Genomic DNA, 23225 nt, shown 5'->3' on the forward strand with positions numbered 1-23225 from the left:
TAAAAAAATTCTTCCACTATGCCACAATTTCTTATTGTCGCCTTAAATTGACCTTTCCCCAATATTTAAACTCCAGAGTATTGTTGGAAAATTATGATAAAAATGGATCAAAACAAATGTGAACTTATATATATTACTCATTCTACAAATGAGTAGCACTGATATCACACATGAAATAAACACATATATATCTGCATGTCCATGAAGACTGATGTTCTGTCAAGGTTTACATGCTTTTTAGAATTCATAACTGTGTCAAATAAACAGCACAAAATTAGTCCTCTGTTATATGAATTCAAATTATCAAAGCTGAAAGTAACTTTATGTCAACATATTGATAGAATGAAATGACAAACATTATCTTTTCCAGTCTCATGGCTATCACTTAATGTATTTGACATATATTTTCAATCTGGATTTGTAGGATGAAAATGCAGTACTTGCCCAAGAAGAGGATATTAAACCTGATCTTTCTATACATGTAAGTTTAATTATATGGGCTTTGTTTTGTTCCTACACTTCAACATTTTTTTAAAAAAATCACTATTATGTTATATAAATATCTAATAAAAGGTTTGCTTGGATCCCAAACCATTCTTAAATCTAACATTCTTAAAATTCTAAATTGCTTTTTCTTTTTACAAACCACATCTATTGCTTTTTTATAGCAACATTTCATTTAGTTTCCATCTAAGGAATTAGATGCTATTTTATATACCAAACTTACATGATTATGATATGAAAAAGTCTTTTATAGTATCATTGCTTTAAAATCCTGAACAACCAATTTTTTAAAATCCAAATCATGTCAATTTTTGACAAGAATCCATGTCTTTCAGTAAAGTAGGTATACTCTCTAACTTAAATTATAATGTTTCTGCCTTTATATATCAACTAGCTCTACATTGTCTATGAAATCAAAGAAAAAAAATGGTAATTTGGCTTGAGCTATTTTAATATTTTTCTCAGAGAGTCTGTCAGTTCTGAAGATATCACCCCATTCCAATTCTCCATCAAACACCAATTTTCAAAAAGAAACTTATTTTATAAATGACTTATGGAAAGATTAACAATAACTTGTCCTCTTTTGGGGGAATTTTTTTTTGTAAACATTTTTCTGCTTAGAACAAGCGAGAAATACTTCGAAGACTGAATCAAAATCTTAAAGTACATGAAGATGTGAAAGAGAACAGGGAGCCCGAAGACACCTCAGAAATCCCTGTGGCTGGCGAGAATCATCACCAACAAGTAGTAATATGTCCAGTTTCAGCTGATCGCAAGAAATGGGAAACAGGGGCACAGCTTGTAGTTCCACTAGCACAATTAACAATGGAAGAATCCTTCTCTCGAACAGAAGGTAAATTGCCTTGGTTTTCAAATTGCGTTTGCAGTAACATGTAGATATTTATCCTACCACGTAACCTAATGATACTTAACAGAGATTGTGTCTACTTCACCAGATGTATTATGCAAATTGCAATGCATAATAGATCAGACATGAGGCAGTCTTCAACAATGAACTATTATCACCCAAGAAAGGCAAAGGCATGATTCAGACTTTTTGCCTTAGTCTAGGGCTCTTTTCCTCCTGTTCATTTTTTAAAAACTTTGTACAATTAAGTAAGCATTATTATATTTTTATTTAGACTATTGATGGTTCTATTAACCTAATCTCATAATTATTTGTTTCTTTATCCTAGATTCCTATTTTTTGCAGAGCTCTGTTCTGACTTTCACATATTTTCTAGCTTGCTGTATGGCATTACTAAGAACATAACCTAGTTTTCAAAACAAAAAAGGAAGAACAGATCAACACTGTGTGTTGTTAGAGTATCCAAAGAAAACTGTGCATACTCATGAATCATATTATCTGATAGTGATCTATGATTGTAATAAAGTTTAAATATAATTTACTAGTTAAATCACCTGTTTCTTCACTTGAGAACTGGCAGTTTTTTCTATTAATCTATCTGTAGAATCAGCTATTCAATCTTTCTCTGTACTTAACTATAATGGAGCTAAGAGAGGAGTTCAGTGTCATGCCTTAAGGCAAAGAATCTGAATCACATGCTCTCTGCAATAAAATAAGATTGAATGACTTGTTGCATCAAACTAGAAAGGATCTTTATAATACATCATCAGTATTTTGTTTACTGTTTAAATTTTGTGCAGAGTCTGACTAAATACGCATAATTTTAAACTAATGCTGAGCATATAAATATTAATACTTTTCATTTTTATTGTTGGAGGTTGGTTTTCCCCTCCATATAAGATGTGTTCACTTTCTTTTTCACACTTTATTAGTGTGAAAAATAGCATCTGTTATATCATTAAAACTTTTTCTTTCTCATTTATCTTAAAAGATGGAATAGTAGTTATTAAGTTCTATAGAATATTTTGCCAGCTAATACTAATCAGTCTTTTTTTAACAAAATTTGTTTCCATAGGTATAACTCATATTAATTTATAACAAATGAAATTGTTTTGATAAAATTGTTATATTAGAAGTATGTTTACAGGCCACCACATTGTCACTTTATTCATTTTAAGGATCATTTAAAATTTTAAAAACAATGCGGAGTTATTCAGAGGTGGCTCTCTCAACTTTCACTGAATGTACAAGCAAAATACAGTATCTTCCCATATATTGTTTTTTAAAGATACATTTTGGCTAACATGTTAAATTTTTCCTACAGCACAAACATTTGGAGAAGTTATTAAATTAGATGTTGCTGAACCCCAGCGAAAAGTTTGGGATAATAGCTCTATTGATTCTGTACTGAAGAAACTTGGGGAAGTTGAATTACAGCTCCAAACTGATCTGATGGATAACTTAAACATTACCAGTGGTAAGGATAAATTATAGCTATCATTTGGAGTTTTGAAATCCATACAAGGCTTACATTTTTTATTTTTTTATGAATTGTAGTCAGAACATTAAACTAATGTACGGTTTTTCTTGATTATTAAGAGAGTAAAATCTCTTCGCTTTGGCCCTGAAAATGGAACTCAGAGTATGGTCCTTTTTTAAAGCTAAAAGACATTAGCTAAGACAGGGGTTTTCAAGCCTTTTCCAGCCACAGAACCTATTTTTATTTTAAAAATTCTTGGAATCTGATCAAGAGTGATGTAATTTCTGAATAAAACCACATCCTTCTAATATAGTATAATTTAGTGACTAAGGGGAAGAAAAACCTTTCTACAAGAATTGGTGAGGGGAGACTGTTTTTTGCTGAGAGTATTTTCCCCCATTATTTTAGTCCTGCAGATCCCATTGAAATATTTGGGTTCCATGGAACTGATTTAAAGATCCCACCTTAATATATATTTTATTTCTGGGTCAGGTGATGTTGCAAGGTTATCTGGATCTCATTAATCATGTCCACATGATTAATGTGGATAAGGTGTTATTTTACTTGTGCTCATAGTTCTGGGCTGGATCTGTGTCCGACCTTTGGAGATAGTGGAAGAGTGGCTACCTGGATCTAGGAGGTGTCAGTCCTTTGCTTCCGGCCTACTGTTCTACCCTTAGACCTTCTGTTCTGGCCAACTTTCACAACTATTGTCTGTTAGAAGCTTAATGACAAAATGTTTGCAAAGTACCCCGTTAGATTGTTTATTATCAATGTTTTCGTTATGTTTCTTATTGTGGATAGTTTTATTACTGTACTTGTGTAAGTTCCTGCAAGTCTGTATGGACAGCATACAAATAAACAAATTGCATTTACTAAGCAAGTTCCCCAACCTTTCTGGCCTTGCAGACTGGCGGGGAGAGGCAGGGGAGAGGGATGGTTCCATTCAAGAAGCCAGCAAGCGTGCATAGCTCCATTTGCGCAAGTGGCATGCATGTGCACCTTCCGCTCATACAAATGGAGCATGCATGTATGCGCTTACCCACTGCTCATGTTTGGGCATGCATGCGCTCAACTGCCATTCCTGCAAAAATCTCACAGCCCAGAGACTGGGGATCCCTGTGTTAAGCAGCATGACACAGAATTCATAAATATATGTAACGACTTTTGGGTGTCTAGTTGACATAAAAATAGTCCTTGACTTATCACTGCAATTGAGCCCCAAATTTCTGTTGCTAAGCAAGACAGTTAAGTAACGTTTTGCCTCATTTTACAACTTTCTTGCCACAGTAGTTAAGTGAATCACTGCAGCTGTTAAGTTAGCAACACAATTGTTAAGTGAATCTGGCATCCCCATTAACTTTGCTTGTCAGAAGGTCACAACAGCTGGTGACATGACCTTGGTCACTGCAACTGCAATAAATACATGCCAGTTGCCAAGATTCGGGTTAGTGTCAGGGTTCCAAGTAACACCCCAGTGGTGGGTTCCGGATCCCGTTGCAGCTGGTACGGTGCAACAGGGCCAGGCGCCCACCACATGCACGCGTGCAGCGTGCGTATGCATAAACACTGCCCACGACACTCCAGCTGCTCGGCGGAGCATCGCACAGGCTCCGTACGCTATGTGCACGTGCACAAATGCCCCGGTCAGCTCAAATAGAGGTAAGGAGAGCGGGTGGGCCCTCCAGAACACTGTACCAGAACGGTACCTGGTGCTCCCAGCAGGCACCGGTATGCCCGTACTGGGGCCTACCGGTCGTAACCCACCACTGTAACACCCCCAACGAAAGAAGACTCCAAGGCTTTCAATTCCTCAAAGTTCCATTTTATTAGAGATGTCAAATTGACACATCTGGGAAAACCTGAATCTGAGAATTCCGGGTTTTCCCCACCCAAAAGAAAGTTAAAAATCCATCCCCTGCACCCACAAGTCCATCACGTGGCCCAATCACTTCTTCACTCTAATCGGAGGCAATCCCCAGTCACTCCCATCCAGGTGCAGGGCAGTTGTCCTTGTCTCCCAGATAAAGGAGTGTTGTGGCTAATGTTCTACTGCTCCTTGCAATCCCCCCTCCCCCTTTCCCAGGCTCTAAATGTGGCAGCTCTGAAGCTCCAAAGAAAAGATGGCTCCCAGGGTTGACAATTAGGGGATACAGATGGGAGGAATACTTAGATTAAACAGTAAAAATGCAGAGGTAGATAGAGACAAAGTTCTAAGAGAGGAGTATGGGAGATATGCCAAAACCAAATAAAAATTGCAATATTGAAACGGGCAAGAGATGATGGATAGAAAGGAAATATTATTTCTTGGGGTTTTTCCCTTCGTTCTTTAGTATGCAATAGTAATATAGTAACAGAGTTGGAAGGGACCTTGGACATCTTCTAGTCCAACCCCCTGCCTAGGCAGGAAATCCTATACCATTTCAGACAAATGGCTATCCAACATCTTCTTAAAGACTTCCAGTGTTGGGGCATTCACAACTTCTGGAGGCAAGCTGTTCCACTGATTAATTGTTCTAACTGTCAGAAAATTTCTCCTCAGTTCTAAGTTGCTTCTCTCCTTGATTAAGTTCCACCATTGCTTCTTGTTCTATCCTCAGGTGCTTTGGAGAATAGTTTGACTCCCTCTTCTTTCTGGCAACCCCAGAGATATTGGAAGACTGCTATCATGTCTCCCCTAGTCCTTCTTTTCATTAAACTAGACATACCCAGTTCCTGCAACCGTTCTTCATATGTTTTAGCCTCCAGTCCCCTAATCATCTTTGTTACTCTTCTCTGCACTCTTTCTAGAGTCTCCACATCTTTTTTACATCATGGTGACCAAAACTGAATGCAGTATTCCAAGTGTGACCTTACCAAGGGATTATAAAGTGGTATTAACACTTCACATGATCTTGATTCTATCCCTCTGTTTATGCAGCCTAGAACTGTGTTGGCTTTTTTGGCAGCTGCTGCACACTGCTGGCTTATATTTAAATGGTTGTCCACTAGGATTCTAAGATCCCTCTCACAATTACTACTATTGAGCACCACCTATACTGTACCTATGCATTTTGTTTTTCTTGCCTAAATGTAGAACCTTACTTTTTTCACCATTAAATTTCATTTTGTTAGATAGTGCCCAATGTTCAAGTTTGTCAAGATCCTTCTGTATCTTAAGCCTATCTTCTTCTTCTTATTATTATTATTATTATTATATTGCGTGCTTCTAGACCGCCCCCTCTCCCAAAAGGGACTCGGGGCGGTGTACAGTCCATGCAAAATATATCAAAATAAAATAAAAAGTTGAATATGTACAGTTGGAATGGAGGAGGTTAAAATGAAATTAAAAGAACTGTACAGAGCCAGTATATATAAATATAAATTTAAATTTTAAACCCCTAAAACACACACAATAAATTAAAAACAATACCCCTAAAATAACCAGTTAATAGTGCATTTGCCAGGAGGAACAGTTGTAATTATACCAGGCTTGCTAATCGGAATGCTGGAATGCTGGCAGCTTGGTGTCATCTTAAATTTAATGAGTTCCCCATTTATCCCCTCATCCAAATAATTGATGAAGATGTTGAAGAGTACTGGGCCTAAAACAGAAGCTTGGGGTACTCCACTGCATACTTCCCTCCATTTAGATGCAGTTCCATTGAGGACCACATGTTGAGTGCAGTTGGTCATCCAGTTACGAATCCATCAGGTGGTAATGCTGTCTAACCCACATTTTTCTACTTTATCTAGTAGTAGGTTATGGTCTACTTTATCAAATGCCTTATTGAAGTCCAAGTAACTTATATCAACGGCATTCCTCTGGTCCACTAATTTTGTCACTTTGTCAAAGAATGCAATAAGATTGGCATGATCTGTTTTTGACAAACCCATGTTGGCTTTTGGCTATTACTTTATTTACTTCTAGGTATTCGCTAATTCGTTCCTTCTAATCAAAGGATTGTAGAGTATGGTATATTTTCCTTCATCAGTAGATGGCACTCTCAGCTTAGGTTTCACTGTTGTCTCCATTCTAACAGCTATTAAATCCAATTTAAATTTGTGCTGATCAAATTTGTATTGTTTTTTCCCTCTATAACATCTTACAATCATCACATTAACATTGTGTCATCATACTTGTATATATCAATCTTACATTGCTTCTACATTCATCTACAGTTTTATACATTTCTCTATTGTTTCTTGGCTAAATTAGCTTTATTCCTGTTACGCAACCATTTATACCAATTATCCTAAATTTCATAGTATTCACTCTTTTTTGTCCTTTAATCTTAATGTTAACTTGTCAATCAATCAATCTTCATTTATTAACCCTTGGGCCATATCAAAGTACTAAATTCCAGAGACAAAAACTACAGTTTAAAATGAGATTGAAATAAACCACAATTTAAAATGTAAATGGAATAAAGTAAAATTTAGACTATAAACAGAATAGAATGCAATAATTTAAATTACAAATTAAATATGCTTAAAATTATATTGCAAGGTCACCCCTACGTCTACCCCATCAAGTAGTCTTTCCTACAATCTGCCGCGTTCTGCACCAACTTTGTCCTTGTTTCCGTCAACTTTACAGTAAATTTGGCAATCCATTTCACCAACTGCAAATTAGTACCTAACAAACAATGTTGCAAAAAGCGCTCTTTGGACTTAGGAGTATTGATATAAAAGATCCTACCCAACTGGTGTTCCCTCAAATCTGAGTACAGGGGGCAATCAAAAATTATGTGGGATATTGTTTCGACTTTCCCCGTCCCACATAAACAGACTCTTTCACTTGCAGGGATCCTCTTATACCTGCCCCAAAGCATGTTTGTTTGAAGTTGGTCCAATCTCAATTTGGAAAAAAAATATCTCATGATGGGAGATAAAGGGGAAGTTAGATATTTTTCTATTTTAAAAATTTGTTTATTTACTGATAGCTAGGGGCAAACTTTTGCTGCTGTCACTTGTGTAATGTCTGATTGTGCACTTATGTTCATAAATCTCTGTGCAATCCAAGATCTGATCTGCCTAAGATCGTACTGCTGCCAGTTTAAAGAAATACCAAAGCTTGATACCTGCTTCAAAATTCTTGATAACCAATTATTTTTATTACTTGAGCTAATCTGCTCCATTAGCGCTATCTTTACTAACCTCCCTTCCTCCATTATTCTTAGCCAGTAATAAACAGTCTTCAACATGGCCCTTGTGACCCTTGTGCCAATCGCATGTACTCCCAATTTTGCCCTCACTACGCAAGACTGTTCCAGGGGACACAGCCAAGATTCTCCTCAATAACTTATTTTGAGTGATTTCCAACCCAGGCAACTTAACTAACCCCCATATTTCTGCCCCATAGGTAAGTATTGGTTCAATTTTCGCCTGAATGACCTTTAACACTGGCGTTAATGAAGATGGAGTTTTCTCTAAGATAAGTTTATTTAATTGGGCCGTCCGAGCCAGAGCCTGCTGACGTCCAGCTTTTACATGTTTATTCCATTTATCATTTGTCTGGAATACTATCCCTAAGTAGGTAAATGACTGAACTTGTTCTATTCTTCTGCCATTTAAAATCCATCTCCTCATCTTTTGTTGCCTGCTAAATATCATTACCTTTGATTTCTCTACGTTAATTATCAAGCAATTCTTTATGCAATATGCTGCCAACCTCCCAAGTGACCTTCGTAGCCCCACCTGTGAAGCCGACATCAAAATTATATCATCTGCACATAACAAGCAATTTACCTGTCTTGTTCCTATGCTAGGCCCATGGAGTGATATGTCTTCCAAACATTTTGGCAAGTCATTTAAGTATAAATTGAAAAGTGTTGGAGCTAAAATGCAACCTTGTCTTACGCCCTTATTTATTGGGATTGCATTTGTTACCAATCCTGTCCTGTTCACTCGGACTCTAACCTGGGTTTCCATATATAACAATCTAATTAAATATAGCAATTTCTTTTCTATTACCCTGGCCTCTAATTTATCCCATAATATTTGTCTATTAATTGTATCGAAGGCAGCCTTTAGGTCTATAAATGCCACATACAGTGGTTTTTTTCCAAAACTTAAACTTTGTTATTAGATGGTCCAAAACAAAACAATTCTCCATAATAGATCTTCCGCTCCTGAAGCCTGTCTGTTCTTCAGCTAGAATGTTATCTCTCTTTATCCAATCTTCTAATTTATGCAGTAAATTCTTAGCATAAATTTTTGCTGAAATATCGATTAAACTAATTAACCGGAAATTATCTGGGTTATCTCTAGGACCCTTTTTATGTAGTGGAATAATTATTGATGTGCGCCAGCTATCAGGAATTTGCCCTGTTCTATTAATAAAAGTAAAGAGACCCTCCAGGACAGGCACTCACCAGGTTATGTTTTCTTTAAATAACGATGCTGGGAGCGCATCCTGTCCTGGAGCTTTGTTTGACTTCCGGGAAGAGATTAAACGCCTCACCTCCATGTTTATCACTTCTGCCCACCGGGGTAAGGTTTCATATCCCTGTTTCAGGCTATCACGTCATCAGAACTTTCCGCTACAGCTGGAGTGGCCAGATGCCTCCCCCAACTTGCTGCAGTAATATTTGGGTCACTTGTTGATTTTCTATCTTTAATAATTTTTGAGACCCCCAACCAGAAGAGTGTAGGTGAAGCCAGCTTTGCTGCCTCTTCTAAGCCAGCCCATAAATTATCAAGATATGAGGCTTTTTTTTCTCTTCATTAGCTGCTTATATTTCTGCCTCATGGTGATATACTCCTTCTGTAATTCCATGTTTGGGCTGTTTAAGTATTTCCTAAGTGATTTCCTGAGCTGTTTTCTCTTATCTTTGCATTCGTTATCAAACCATGTTGAGTGACTATGATCAGACTGGCCCTTTGGCTTAGTAGTCATGAAAAAATGTTTCAATTTATGGCATATTTCCGCAAAATATACTAAAAGCTCTTGTTCACCTGTACTATTTGAGCATATAAGCGCTAGGGTTTCCATACATGGTGAATTCAAAAATTCTACTTTCCCGTCAACCCTCTTCCATGTTAGCTTTCTCTCCTGGGCTATTTCCAAGTTGTGGCCTATTTGTTGAATTGATTCTTTTTCCTTAAATCAGAAGGAAATACCAGGGATATCTCAATTGGAAGATGATCACTTTCAGGCCTTGGTAACATCGAGACCGAAGTAACCCCTGAGACTAAGCTATGAGAAACACAAAAGTAATCGATAGAGCTACATGCCTTGGGACCAAAATAGGTTATGGGGTACCTTCTAACCTCTGAGTACTGGCCTACAATTTGAAGGTTACAATTGTATACCATTGTTAGAAATTTCCCCCCATCTTTATTCTTTTTCCTATCTTGGGAGTCCCATGATTGTTGGTTATGTAAATAACTATCTAGAATTGTACCGTTTTCAACAAAAGGCTCCAATGAGGGGCCTAGACGGACATTGAAATCTCCTGCCAAAATTAGAGGTGTTTTTATAATTTTTTCCATATATCTAATATCTTTACCTCCAGTGCCTCCCACAGGTCGCCCATTGCTGGGTTAAGATACACATTTATAAATACTATTGACTTCCCTCCATATGCCAAATGGATTGCTTGAGAAAATAAAGGGCCAGAGTCAGAGCATATCTTGCTTCCCTTCATCCTAATTTTGCTTTTGCCAAAATGCACAGCCCTCCTGAGGCTCTTCCCTTTATAGCTACCCTCTTTGCTGGTAGCTGCCAAATATTAAACCAAGGGAGCTCAATAGGGGCCTCATCACTACTAACCCAAGTCTCCTGCAAGGCGATTACCTGATACCTGTTTAGAAATTTAATACAGTCATCCGTACACCAACTTCCTTTCCATCCTGCCACATTCCATGAGAGGAAATGTATTCTTGTTTTGTAAGTTTTATTGATTTTAAAAGTTTTACAAGGGAAAAGGGGTTAAAAGGTTATAGAACATTTTGACAGCTACATCGTGTGGGGGGGAGAAGCCCCCCCCAGGTCTCGCAACTTTTACAAAAGAAAAATTAGAAAATTATGAACATTTACATAGATATTAGCAGTTTTAAGTTTAACACAAAATCTTCAATATGTTTCAATCATTTTGCTTTTTATCATTTCCATAAAGGTACATTGTAACAACAATTGCAATGGTGTTTCAATTCACTTTTGTGATCTGAGTCTTCTCGTTGTCGCTCCCTCCCCCCCGTCCACTGGCAGAGCCTCTGCCCCTCCCTGCCTTGTTTCTTGTGTAGCCTCCCCCATGTCTCCTAAGAGAGCACTGTGTTTTTTAATGAAAGCCTCTGCTTCCTCAACTGTGTTGATTCTAATTCTACTGCCCTCCCAAAAAATCAACATGCCTTCTGGTAACAACCACCTGAACCAGACCCCATTATTGTATAATTTTTTTGCTTAGAAGGAAAGTTTCCTTCTCTTATCTCTTACTTTCTTTGGGATCTGCTTAAGAATGGTTATTTCTTTATCCTTATATTTTAATGGTCCTCCCCTTTGAGCTCCTAGAACCTCATCTCTTGTGGTTTTTCTAAGAAATTTAACATGAACTTCCCTTGGAACATTGTGTGTTCTAGCATAGGCTGAGTTAATCCTATAAATCAGGTCAATATCCCACCCAAGCTGTTGTTTGTCTGTTAATATATTCTGCTAACATTGTGGTCATAATCTCCTTAAGATCTTCATTTTCAACTTCTGGCAAGTTTTGAAACATCCTTTCAAATTCCATTTTCAACACGATTCTCAAATTCTACATTCCCCCTCTGGACCGCCTTCAGGTCGTCTCTCATCCCGGCCGCACCCTCCTCCAGCACACCTATCCTCTGCTCATTCTGTGTGGTTTGTTGTTGCGTCTCTCTGAGCTGATCGTTTAAGTCCTGGAGTTGCTTTTTCATTTCGTCCTGTCCCTTTAAGAGGGCTTGAAGCATCTGTTGGGTGGACAAATCCTTTGAACTCTCTTCAGAGGCTTTGGGTTGTGAAAAAGATCCCAGATGTGATTGTTGAGCAATGGGGCTGGACGTGGAGGATGTTGGGGCCGAAGAGACCTTTCCAGGCGGTAACTTCTTCGAACACATCATGACGCTCGGAGATAGTTATTGATCTATACAGAGAGATGGTGCCCGTGGGAAAGCACAGCCAGTAGAGACCACCAGGTAGGCAGATCCAAAGGAGAATAAGTCGTTTAGTACAAAACTAGAACTGATAGGTGGATCAAGATATTCCAAATCCAGGGGGAAAACTTATTTGAGGAGGTTCCTGGAGGTCTCTGGGGTGGAAATTAGTTCAAAGCGACAAAAAATTTTTAGGGGAAGAGTCTCATGCACAAAGACAAAGAAGAAGAAGGAAGTGGGCCATCTTGGCTCAACCAGTACAGGTGGTCAGGAAACAACAAAGTCAAGATTCCCATGCATAGTTTAGAGAAGAATCAGCTCAACCATCCTTTCTCTGTGATAAGAAGAGAAAAAAAGAGATTTTCCCCCCATTAATTAAGGGAAGTGAAAGTGTTTCAAACTTTCTCTCTCTCCCTTGCAAGGGAGAGATTGTCCAAGTGCCGCTTTTCCAAGGAGGGTGGAAATTCCCCCCCCCCTCCAATTCTAACTCCTCCAAAAGTTGAAACAAAGTCTCAAAAAGAAAACTGCAAATCAGTCACTAGGGTAATAAACTGTAAAAGACTGGGGAGACTCCCCGCCTCACCGCACTTCAGCTGCTGCGTTCAAATTAATTGTTTCCTTCCAGGCTGCATCGGCGAAGCGCACGGTGGCATTCCGCGCGCTCCCCACGCTCACCGGCTCCTGAGGCAAGGCTGGAGACCCCTCGCGGCCGCCGCCGCTCCAGGGGGTCCCAGCAAGCCGTCCCTACGGCAGGGCACCCCTCCAAGGCACCCTGTGCTCCCCTGCGGTTCAGGGGAGCCCACCGAAGCAGCGAGAAGGCGGACACGCACGTCCGTCGCCTTCAGCTGCCGGAAGTCATCTCGAGAGGAAATGTATTCTTGAAGAAGGTGATTGTACGCTATTTCCTAGTCAGGCTTCTTGAGTAATCTCTTCCACCCATCCTTCCCCATTTGCGCTCACACACCCATTTAATCGCCTAAACTCCATAAAAGACTGTTTAGCTGTCATTTCTCTGCCTGTTGTTTTCTGGCTTGCAGATCTGTAAACTCTATTAATCTCTGCCTCCACGATAAATGGTTTTTCTTGCAGCATCACTCTTACGTCGTTCCTTGATATCATTTTCGCAACTAAGGAGGACTGGGAAATTCCTTCCTGGGTACATTCCAATTCTGGTGCTCGTCCCACAGCACTTTGCACTGTTAGGTCAACTGTCTCTGACACTGTGTGCTGTACAAATGCGACCATCAGGATTCCTGGGCTTTTCAGCTACTGACTCTCTGGAATTGTATCATGCCTTGAAGGGGACAGAACAAACGACCTCAAAGGAGCAGCAGAGGAAATGGTCTGCTTCAGCAGCTTTCTCGTCTCTTTGAGTTTTTTTAAGACTTCTTGCTCCTCCGATATTGGAAGTAGAGAAAACGTTTCTTAAGCAAGCAGAGTCGAATATCTCATCTTGCATTAAGCCAATTGAAGGAAGATTCACATTAATTGGATCCAAGACCTCAACCAACAATTCCTTTGTAACCCTAATCCTCCCAATTTCAGTTGACTTGCTTTCCCTATTTGGTTTACTTTTCGAGTCAGCTTTTCCATGCGCTGCAATGCTCTCCCTGGGGGCTCTCTGGATCAGCGGGCTGACTTCACTACTAGAAAAAAACTCGAATTGGTAAAATTTGGAAGAAAGCCAAGAATCCTCTCATTCGCATGAGCAGGCTTGGGAAGAGCTGTTGTTTGAACTTAAGAAGGATTCTGGAATAATTATCGCATTGCGGAAGATATTGATATGCTGCCAAATCTATTGCCCCCTTATCACTCCGCGTAAGCTGCGACAGAGAAGTCACTATCCATCTTTTTGAAGTCCATCTACCCGCATTTATCTCAGAATTATATATGTCCAATACAATCTGCTCTTTCAACGGTTTCCTATTTCCCCCTGACTCCTATACCATGGGATTTCGGTGCTCACCAGCTCACCATCTTTTTTTCTTTCACAATTACAGTCAAAATACTGACTGTTTACTCCTTGGTTGATTCGATGATGATATCTGACCAGATCTTTCTGTCTGGCAACCAGTCAATATTACCTGCGGCTTTTCCGTCTGTTCCGCCACAATAAGATTGATCATAGAGTCCAAATTTAAACGCACCTCTTCAAACTGGTCAAAAATGACCAAGACTGTCTGAGAAGTGAACATGCTGTGTTGGCTGATAAACTCCTTTGTACTATCACTTAGCTGTTTTTCAAGCCCTAAAACTGGTCCACTATAGTTGTGAAGCTCCAATTCCAATCCCTTATCCCGGCATCACTTAAAGTTGCTGAGTCATTTGTCTTCCGAGTACGCGGAGGGATTCGCGAGCCTCCCAACAGGCCTTCCAACTGACTCTCCTTGGCCTGTGCCTGCCGATCCTATTCCGGGGGGAAATCCCCAAACAGTGCCAAAACCTTGCAGCTGTCCAGCCGGGGAAGCGGGGAGGATGCACGACCCACAGTTGATGGAATAAGCCGACAGTATTCGTTGATTCTCTGCTGCCCCCACATTCCAGCTCCACCTTCCTTACTGCTAGGTGAGCACTGTGCCGTCTTTCTTTTCTTCCCCCTGGGAGAGGCCATCCTGCTTTCTACCGCTCTATCTGTGATCCGTGTTAACATGTCCATTTCTGCGTAATCCAGAATTTTCTGAATCACTAATTCATCTGGGGGAATATTACTTTGTTTCCAACATTGGGCAAACATTATTCTGGCTGTAGTCAACAGGTGTATTAGTATGTATTTAATTTTCTTTCTATATTTCCCCTTGGTTATTCCCCGCAAAAAGAGTTCCGGTTTATATTCTATTTGTTCCCCTGTAATTTGTTGTATCCATTTCCAAATTTTAGTCCAATACTTTTGAGTTTCCGGACTGGTCCACCATATATGATAGAAAGTCCCTTGCATTTTTTGCACTTCCAGCAGGTCGAATTCATGTTCGGATACATTTTGGAACATTTTGACCAATCTCATTGGTGGTAAATACCAACAATAGAACATTTTGTACATGCTTTATTTGTATGCTACTGATCTTGTTAATTTATAATTTGTGTTCCAAATTCTTTCCCAACCCACTAGATCTATATTGTGTCCACAATTTTTGGCTCACACTATCATGCAACCTTTAACTACTTCTTGCAATGTTACTTCTAATAAATATTTGTACATTTTTGTTATGAATTTATCTTCTGGGCCTGTTAAAATTTTATCTATTTTTTGTAATTCTATATAGATTCCATATTCTTTTACATCTTTTTTGTACCTTGATTGTAATTGAAGATATGGCCACAATCTATATCTATATTTTGCTCCTTTAATTCCTGATTTGTTTTCAGATTCCTCTGAATGTCTAAAATTTCTCTGTATCTAATCATTTTAGATAAATCTAATGTATTAGGATATGTGCTTCCATAGTGGAAAGCCATGTTGCTATTTTCATGTAGTGTTTTTCCATAATTTTATTCAAGACCTGTATCAGTGCATCTCTAATATAGTCTCTATGAAAATATTTTTGTTTCTTTTTTTCCCTCTTCCCCAGAAGAAATGCATCCCATTTGCAAATCGTGGTCCTCTAGTGTTGATACTCTTTTATTTTTTAAATTAATCCAATCCCTGATCCATGTTAATGCTGCTGCTTTATAATAAAGCTCCCAGTCAGGGAGTCCCATACCACCTCTGCTTCTGTCATCATGTAACCCTTTCAGTTTTATCCTAGCTTTCTTCCCTTGCCATATGAATTTTAATATAATTTTATTCAGTTCAGTAAAAAAGTTTTTCTCTATTTTTATGGGAATTGTTTGAAATAAGCATAGAAGTCTCGGTAATACATTCATTTTTATCGCTGCTATTTTCCTTAATAATCATAGTTGTAGCTTCCAACATAATTCTAGACCTTTTTTATTTGTTGCACTAATTTTGTATAATCCAATTTAAATTTGATTTATAAGAGCAAAGTCAATTATTAAAGTAGATAGATCCAGCATTATGAAATGCCTTTCAAAATAACGCCTACCCAATTTAGCCATCCAATTTTCTGTATTTTGAAAGTTTTAACTTTTCCTCTCTTAGTTCTTTTCTTTCGGGTCTAGTTTTTCTCTGTGTAATTATTCACCACTTTAATAAATAGTTAAGAGTCTCTTAAGGATTTTTTCCCTCTTTTGTTTTTAAGGTTAGATTTTGAGTACAAAAAAGAATCATCTCACCCAGTTCCAATTACTGTTCATTTCCACTGCTCCTGTGCTTTCTTTGTTGCCTCGGCTGTCCCAGCTTCATGGCAGCCATTTTTGGCTGCCTCTTCTCGTCATCATGAAGGAGGGGGGGGGAAACTCTGGAACAACCGGGAGTGATTGTGACTCTACATGACCTGCAGGGTGCCCCTCTTTTCTTCACCACCCCTCCAGGGTGGCTTTAGCTCCTTTGGGAGCCTTCTAATATGGAGAACTCGCCATGGGAGCACGGAGCACGCTCGTCACATCCAATATCGCCTTGACGTAAGCCGGAAGTCCCAATATCTGAATTTCTATACAATTGCAGTACAGTTTTAAAATAACATAGATTAAAAATGCAGTTTCTGAGTGCTGAATGCTATATTTCATGTTTGCTGAAAGGAATTCAGTAAGAAGTATGTTTCAAATGATAATGTTGTTTTTCTGTAGAAGTGTCAAGGACAACTTTAACAGCAGGAAAGAGCGATGATACTAGAGCAGTAACTTCTGATGAAGGAAAATCATCCGTTGAAGCTGATAATAGTGAAAATTTGGCAATAGCAAGCCTTCATGGATCTGACTTAGCCCAGTTATCATCTGAACCTATTCTGACAGAAGGTATGTCTTGCCAATTCTCAAGTCAAGTATATTTAAATGTATTATTCTAATCAAGCAGGAAAAATATATTAAAGAAGCTTGACAAGAATTTGTTACATATATGAAACCTTGCAATCCATCTAACTGTTTTATTCCAGCATACTTTTGGTCCTGACTGATTGTAGAAGAGCATAATAATTATATTTATTTTTTATATTTTTATTCTTTACTTCTGTCTTGTTTCTATTGTTCTTATTGTAAACTGCCCAGGATGTCAGTGCATTGGAATAGTTGACAAATGCTGTTACAGGTAGTCCTCGACTTATGACTGTAACAGAGCATTCCCTGTGATGGTCATAAAGTGGGTCACTCGGTGACCAACTCAATTTCACTATCTTTTTTGTGGCGGTTGCTAAGAGAATGTGACAGTCATTTGCTGTGGGGCATTTTTGCCCAAAATAGGAACTAACTGGCAAAAACATTGTAAATCACCGTCATGTGATTCCATGACACTGCAAACAGCCATAAATGTGCTAAGCACCCACAATATGATCATTTGACTGTGGGTGGGGGCTGCTGGGACTTTGGAACTGGATCATAAATAGCCCTGAGAGGTCTGTTGTGAATTTGAATGGTTGCTAAGTGACTAGTCGTAAGTTCAGGACTATATGTATTTAAATAATTCAATCAGCCATAACTGAAACATGTAAAAATAACACAGGGAAGTATTTAATAACATTTCACATGGCATTTTAAAATATGACTGTACTGGTTATATCTTGCTATTGCTATTTTTGAGTGCTTTTAAAGATTTTTAAATGATATTCATGCATAATATTTCAAAATAATTCATATTCTTCTGCTGAATTTGCTGTATGTAAACATCTCCAGAAAAGCTAAAACTTTTCCCCATAGAATCAGATGGTTTGGAAGTAGAATTGCTAGAAGAAACTCAAAGAAACAAATGTCAAACAAATATATTTCTTGTTGCTGAAGCGTGGGTTAATGAAGGAAAAGAAAAGGAAACAATGTAAGTCCCCATATTTTATATAGCCTCCATTTGAAAATCAGTTTTTGACAAACTAATAATAAACTATATGCTTTTTTTTCCTGGTTGCAATGTTCCCACAGGTCAGACGTTCATACTGATAATTGTCACTATGACGACAACAAAGATCTTGTTATAGAAGATGGAAATCATAAAAAAATGCCAATCCTTGATGAACCATCAGTAGGTCAGCACCTGCAATTGTTTAACGCAAAATTCCCTCACATGTTTAGACTGATTGGTGCATTTGGAAATTTCAGATCATTTGTGGGTATAGTCACAAAATGAATGCTATTAGAGAATTCCCCCCAAATAGCTGGCATGTTGGGACAGATGCAGTCACAAAAGCACTGATAATATATTGATGATCCCTATTTATCTTTATCTTATTAGAGGGCTGCTGAACATTGGGCAGTAGTCATCTAACATTTTTATCTTTAGGAACATTTATGGATTTATTTAATATACAAGTGCAATCCTAGAAATAAAGACATTTGAAGATTTCCTCATCTTAGCTAATTTAAAGATAATTCTAATGCTATGTCTATTGTTTACTGTTTTATAATATTGTTTTATATTGTAAGCTGCCAGAGTCCCCACAAATAAATTTAATTCATAATGTATTTTGCAGCTTGTGAGCTTCCTGCAGACTGATAGATTGATATGTAGGCACATACATTACACAAATGCATGCACACAAGTCACATTTAAAATACCAATAAAGGAGAATATTTGTAGCTCAGGATTGAAATGAGGGTGTACAGCACTAATGATGAAATATCTGCAATAAAACAACAAAGCTCAAAGAGCACCAAAGACCCCTCACTTTTAAACTGTTCCTTCTGGAAGGGAATATGGTCGGCCATAAGACATCCTTATATAAACTAATAAACATCCTTAGGTCTTTAAATGTAAAATGGGACTGGATTGGATGTGCCTAGATATTTATTTATTTAAGTACATTTACATGGCAAGCCATTTACAAGAAATCTAGTCAGCTAACAATATTAAGAACATGATAAAACAATTATAATAATACAATTGCAGATGAGAAAACATTTGCATGCTTAACAATCATCTGACCCACATGCCTAGATAACCCTGTTTAAAGGCTTTTCAGAATGCTAGTAAGAGCCAGCCTCCCCCATATTATTTTTTTCTATGTTGTTCAGTATAATAGGAAACCTGTCTGAAAATAAACCTCTTGTGATCCCAATGTTCTTAAGGAACAGAACTGTCACCTGAATTTTGTTTTTGTTTCTTTCTGATCAGTACAAGGATTTAGTAAGAAAAAAATGCAGAAAAGAGACACAGAAAAGAAATCATGTGATGAGTGAAAGAACTTTTTTCCTTTTGCCATTTATCCTGCTGAAAAATCTCCACTTTTCTCACACATAGGTTTTCATAGTCTATGGCGATGTGGAGGACAGTTATTTTTTACTATTTAATTTCAATGAATTATGAATTAAGCACAAATTTAAAAAAAATAATTATAGAAAAGCTAACTATTGTAGATACAATGAAAACATTGTATTAAGACTTTGATAAGATATCTTTAAATTATTAAAAGAGGTGTTTGTAAGAAGTCTGTCTTAAGTACTGGAAGCACTATTGGAAATTATGAAGAAAAATGCAATAAATGTTATATAAACTAAGTCTGGAATCTTTTACATAGGATAGTTGATAACAGTAATCCTGAGAACAAGGAGAGGAAGAATCTAGTTGAACAGTTTTTTAGACTTAAGTTTACCTCCTTTTGTTCTTTTTGTACGACTGTCAGATGAAATAAGCCCAAAACCTGGGACTGATAATTATTTCTCTTGAGCTGAGCAGCAATGCTTTTTTCAACAGTGTTGCAGTAGAAACAGTCAAGAATTAAAAAGAACTAAATTTGATTGACAGGACTTCTTAACATTCATTAGGCAGATAAAATTTAATGACTTGAACATAAAATTACTGAAGTTAACTGACAACTTGAAAAAAACTGATTATTTCAGATAGGAGGGGATCCTAATGCATTGTTTTAATAACAATGTACCGTATTCATATTTTAATTCTAAAATGCTTACTAAATATACAATTCCTTCAGATGTCTGAATCATGTCATTCTTTTACTTAATTGGAGCCCTTGAATTGTTACTATTGTATATGTATTTTTAAAATAATTTGATCTTTATCATACCAGAGACCAACAGCCCTGCACTGCCTGAACCCTTTTTTCAGAAGGTCCAGGAGCACCAAGCAAGACTAGTAGCTTTTCCAGTTCTTTCAACACAGTCTTCCCTTGAAGATTCTCTTCCAACAAGATCACGCTCTGTATCGCCAGAGAAAACAAAAGGCAAAAATTCAGTGTTGGTAGGGCTTTCTACAGGTCTGTTTGATGCAAACAACCCAAAGGCAAGTGTTAAAAATCTTTAATATCTTCCACAATCTAAATCCTATAATTGAAAGCAAACACATATTATTTTATGAACTGATTAAGCAACATAAGCTAATATAAAATGTTGGGTTTTGCATGCACATGTATGGATTTATTTGGTAGTAGATATAGCAGTTTCCATGTATATGTATGGATTTATTTGGTGGTAGATATAGCATTTATTCTAATGATTATAAAATTATGATATCTGACCTGTATAGCAGGGATTCCCAACTCCTGGGACACAGATCGGTACCGGTCTGTGGACTATTAGGAACCAGGCTGTATAGCTGGAGGTGAGCTACGGGTGAGAGACAAAATCAAAACCATTCCTCCTCTGTAGACTTCCACGAAACCGGTCCCTGGTGCCAAAAGGTTGGGGGCCACTGCTGAACAATACAAGAATTACATAACAAAAGTTTTCATATAAAAAAGGAGACATTTTGTAATGTTGGAAACAGATGGCATTCTGGGATTTTATATTTAAAATAGAAATTTTATTTAAGCATTTAAAAGTTGTGAAAAAGTTATAATGTTTGTGACATGATAAACAGTTTATCACATTATATATTGTTATAAACTTCTATTACATAATGAGAACAATTCAGTTCTGTCATGAAAACTAACATAGTTTAACCTATTCTGTTAACAACCTATAACTTCTTCCCATTGCCAAACAATATAGTTGCTTCATTCTTAGAGTTAAAAATAAAGATACATTTCTTTTGTTACAATATTTTATATTTATATTCTGATTAAGATACTATGTTATCTTGATATAAGCTTTGCTTTTTTATTTAATCTATTCATGTAATGCACTTCATTTCAGTTGCTGAGGACATGTTCCCTTCCAGATCTTTCAAAATTATATAAAATTTTAGTTGATGTTCCCAGTGTTGCAGATGTCCAAAATCAAGAGAACCTTGAAATTGATGATGTGGAAGATGTACCAATTAAAGAACATTCAGATGCTGAAGAAATGTGAGCTATCCTACTTCACTAAAAGTATTTAGAGAATGTGTTTGCCACGATTTTCATGAGAATTAAAATGAATGATAGTATTAATAAAAGATAAGTTTTAAAAAATGGATTGTTTGCTATCCCAATCTGGTATTCTGCCTTTTGGGTCTTTATATACTGGATCCATTTGATCTTTGATATACTGGTTTGGTCATTCTTGCCAACGGTCTCCTCCCATGACATCTATCCCCTAACAACGATGTGAGAGATAGGGCTCTCAGAACTTGTGCTGTCTTTCTGATAATTATCAGGTAATCCTATATATAAAAATACTCTTTGTACCAGATAAATGAAGACCTATTCCAATCAAAACAGGAACTTTAAAAGAGAATTAACAAAATAACCCCCAGTACTTTAGGGAGAACATAAAATGGTAATGGTCTGTGCACGTTTTCAAAAATAGTATTAAAAAATACTATAGAGAATTTGCAATGAGATTTCAGTTTATTCCAAACCACAAAAAAAATCTTAAGAGAAATTATTTCACCTGGCACAATCTGGAATATACATAAAAGTACATTATATGTTATACAAAATATACATAAAGAAAATTATTGAGCTGGCAAAGATAAAAGATATAAAATGAGGATTCAAAACAATACACAAAAGCAAACCAATCATCTTAATTTAATCTAACAGCTAGTTAAAACATATTGACTTATTTCTATAGAAATAGAAGTTTTTCTTGAATTCCAGTGCTTCCTTTTAACTGGGCTTTACTTTTTTCCACTGGAAATTCCAATTTTTAATCTGAAGCTTTCAGAAACTGTGTTAATTTCTTTTCTCAGTTTCAGTCCAGCAACAATTTCTTAATTTCTTCATCTGCTCTGTATTTAAAATACTTCAGATTTTTGCTTCTCAAAGACAGAGCAGTATACCTTTTCGTGCATGTCAGAAGCCACCTTCATTCAGGAGATATACTGTATATTTAAACTAAGATACTTGTTAGCATGTAAGCTGATGTCAGGTATTAATGGTGAATGTGAAGGTTTGCAACCCCCTTTGTCACCAAAGTAGTACATCCAGTTGCACAGTTATTTGTGAATTTCTTGATTTATAAAGTAGTTCTGGTCGGTTTGTGAGGTTCAGCCAGGAGCTGGCTCTTTGCGTCTGGCTCCCTGCTGACATTTCCTTTCAGCAGCCTCCTTAGCTTCCACCACGGCTTGGGAAGGAGAGTAGATGGTCTCAACATAAATCGCTGAGCTGTCACCTACTGCTCCCCCTGTGGGTTTCTTCTCTTCCTCCATATTCCCTGAGTCTTTGCACTGCCGGGTCGACAGTGGGGCTCGGGACTCCCAGAGAGCACCCCGAGGTTCGGGGTAGCTGGTAAAGTATTTTAAAAGTGATTCGGGTTAATGTCAGGGTTCCAAAAAACACCCCCAACAAAAGAAAACTCCAAGGCTTGTGTTTCCTCAAAGTTCCACTTTATTAGAGATGTCATGTTTGCACATCTGGGAAAACCCGAATCTGAAAGTTTCCAGGTTTTCCCACCCAATTGAAAGTTCAAGACCCTTACCCCAACACCCACAAGTCTATCACATAGTCCAATCCTTCATTGCCACGAAGACAGATTCCTCCCATCCACTTACGTCCAGGTGCAGGGACAAAAGCGACCTTGACTTTCTGAGAAATAATGTTATTATGGCTACACATCACCTAATTCCGTATAATCCCTCCTCCCATTTTCCCACAGTAGAAAATGTGGCAGGTCTGAAATCCAAAAAGGAAAAGATTGCTTCCGGGTCTGACAGGAAGATTCTGTGGGGCAAACATGAGGGTGAGAAGAAGATAGGATAGGGGAGGCTTCTGTGGAACAAGCCTGAGGGAGAGAAGGAGAGGAGAGACCAATAGTAACTACTCATTAATTTTCAATCTGTAAGTGTCAATTTATCAAGCCCGATCACATAGTTTCATAGCAGAACAAGGATATTCAGCTAGTATAATATATTCTATAATGCTG

General features: G+C 37.6%; 1 protein-coding gene across 4 annotated transcripts in view; it reads left to right on the top strand.

Moving 5' to 3' along the window:
* Nucleotides 1–23225, top strand: part of NEK1 (NIMA related kinase 1) — a 91897-nt gene that overhangs the window by 61930 nt on the left and 6742 nt on the right. For all 4 annotated transcript variants that reach the window (XM_081959395.1, XM_081959398.1, XM_081959397.1 and 1 more), the window contains 8 exons: nucleotides 425–481; nucleotides 1126–1357; nucleotides 2697–2849; nucleotides 16632–16799; nucleotides 17694–17808; nucleotides 17910–18013; nucleotides 20012–20223; nucleotides 21075–21226. In XM_081959395.1, the coding sequence (XP_081815521.1) occupies nucleotides 425–481; nucleotides 1126–1357; nucleotides 2697–2849; nucleotides 16632–16799; nucleotides 17694–17808; nucleotides 17910–18013; nucleotides 20012–20223; nucleotides 21075–21226 (1193 nt within the window). The remainder of the gene's footprint in view (nucleotides 1–424; nucleotides 482–1125; nucleotides 1358–2696; nucleotides 2850–16631; nucleotides 16800–17693; nucleotides 17809–17909; nucleotides 18014–20011; nucleotides 20224–21074; nucleotides 21227–23225) is intronic.

The sequence above is a fragment of the Natrix helvetica genome (assembly GCF_964273705.1).
Source record: "Natrix helvetica genome assembly, chromosome: 7".
In the NCBI taxonomy this organism is placed as follows: domain Eukaryota; kingdom Metazoa; phylum Chordata; class Lepidosauria; order Squamata; family Natricidae; genus Natrix; species Natrix helvetica.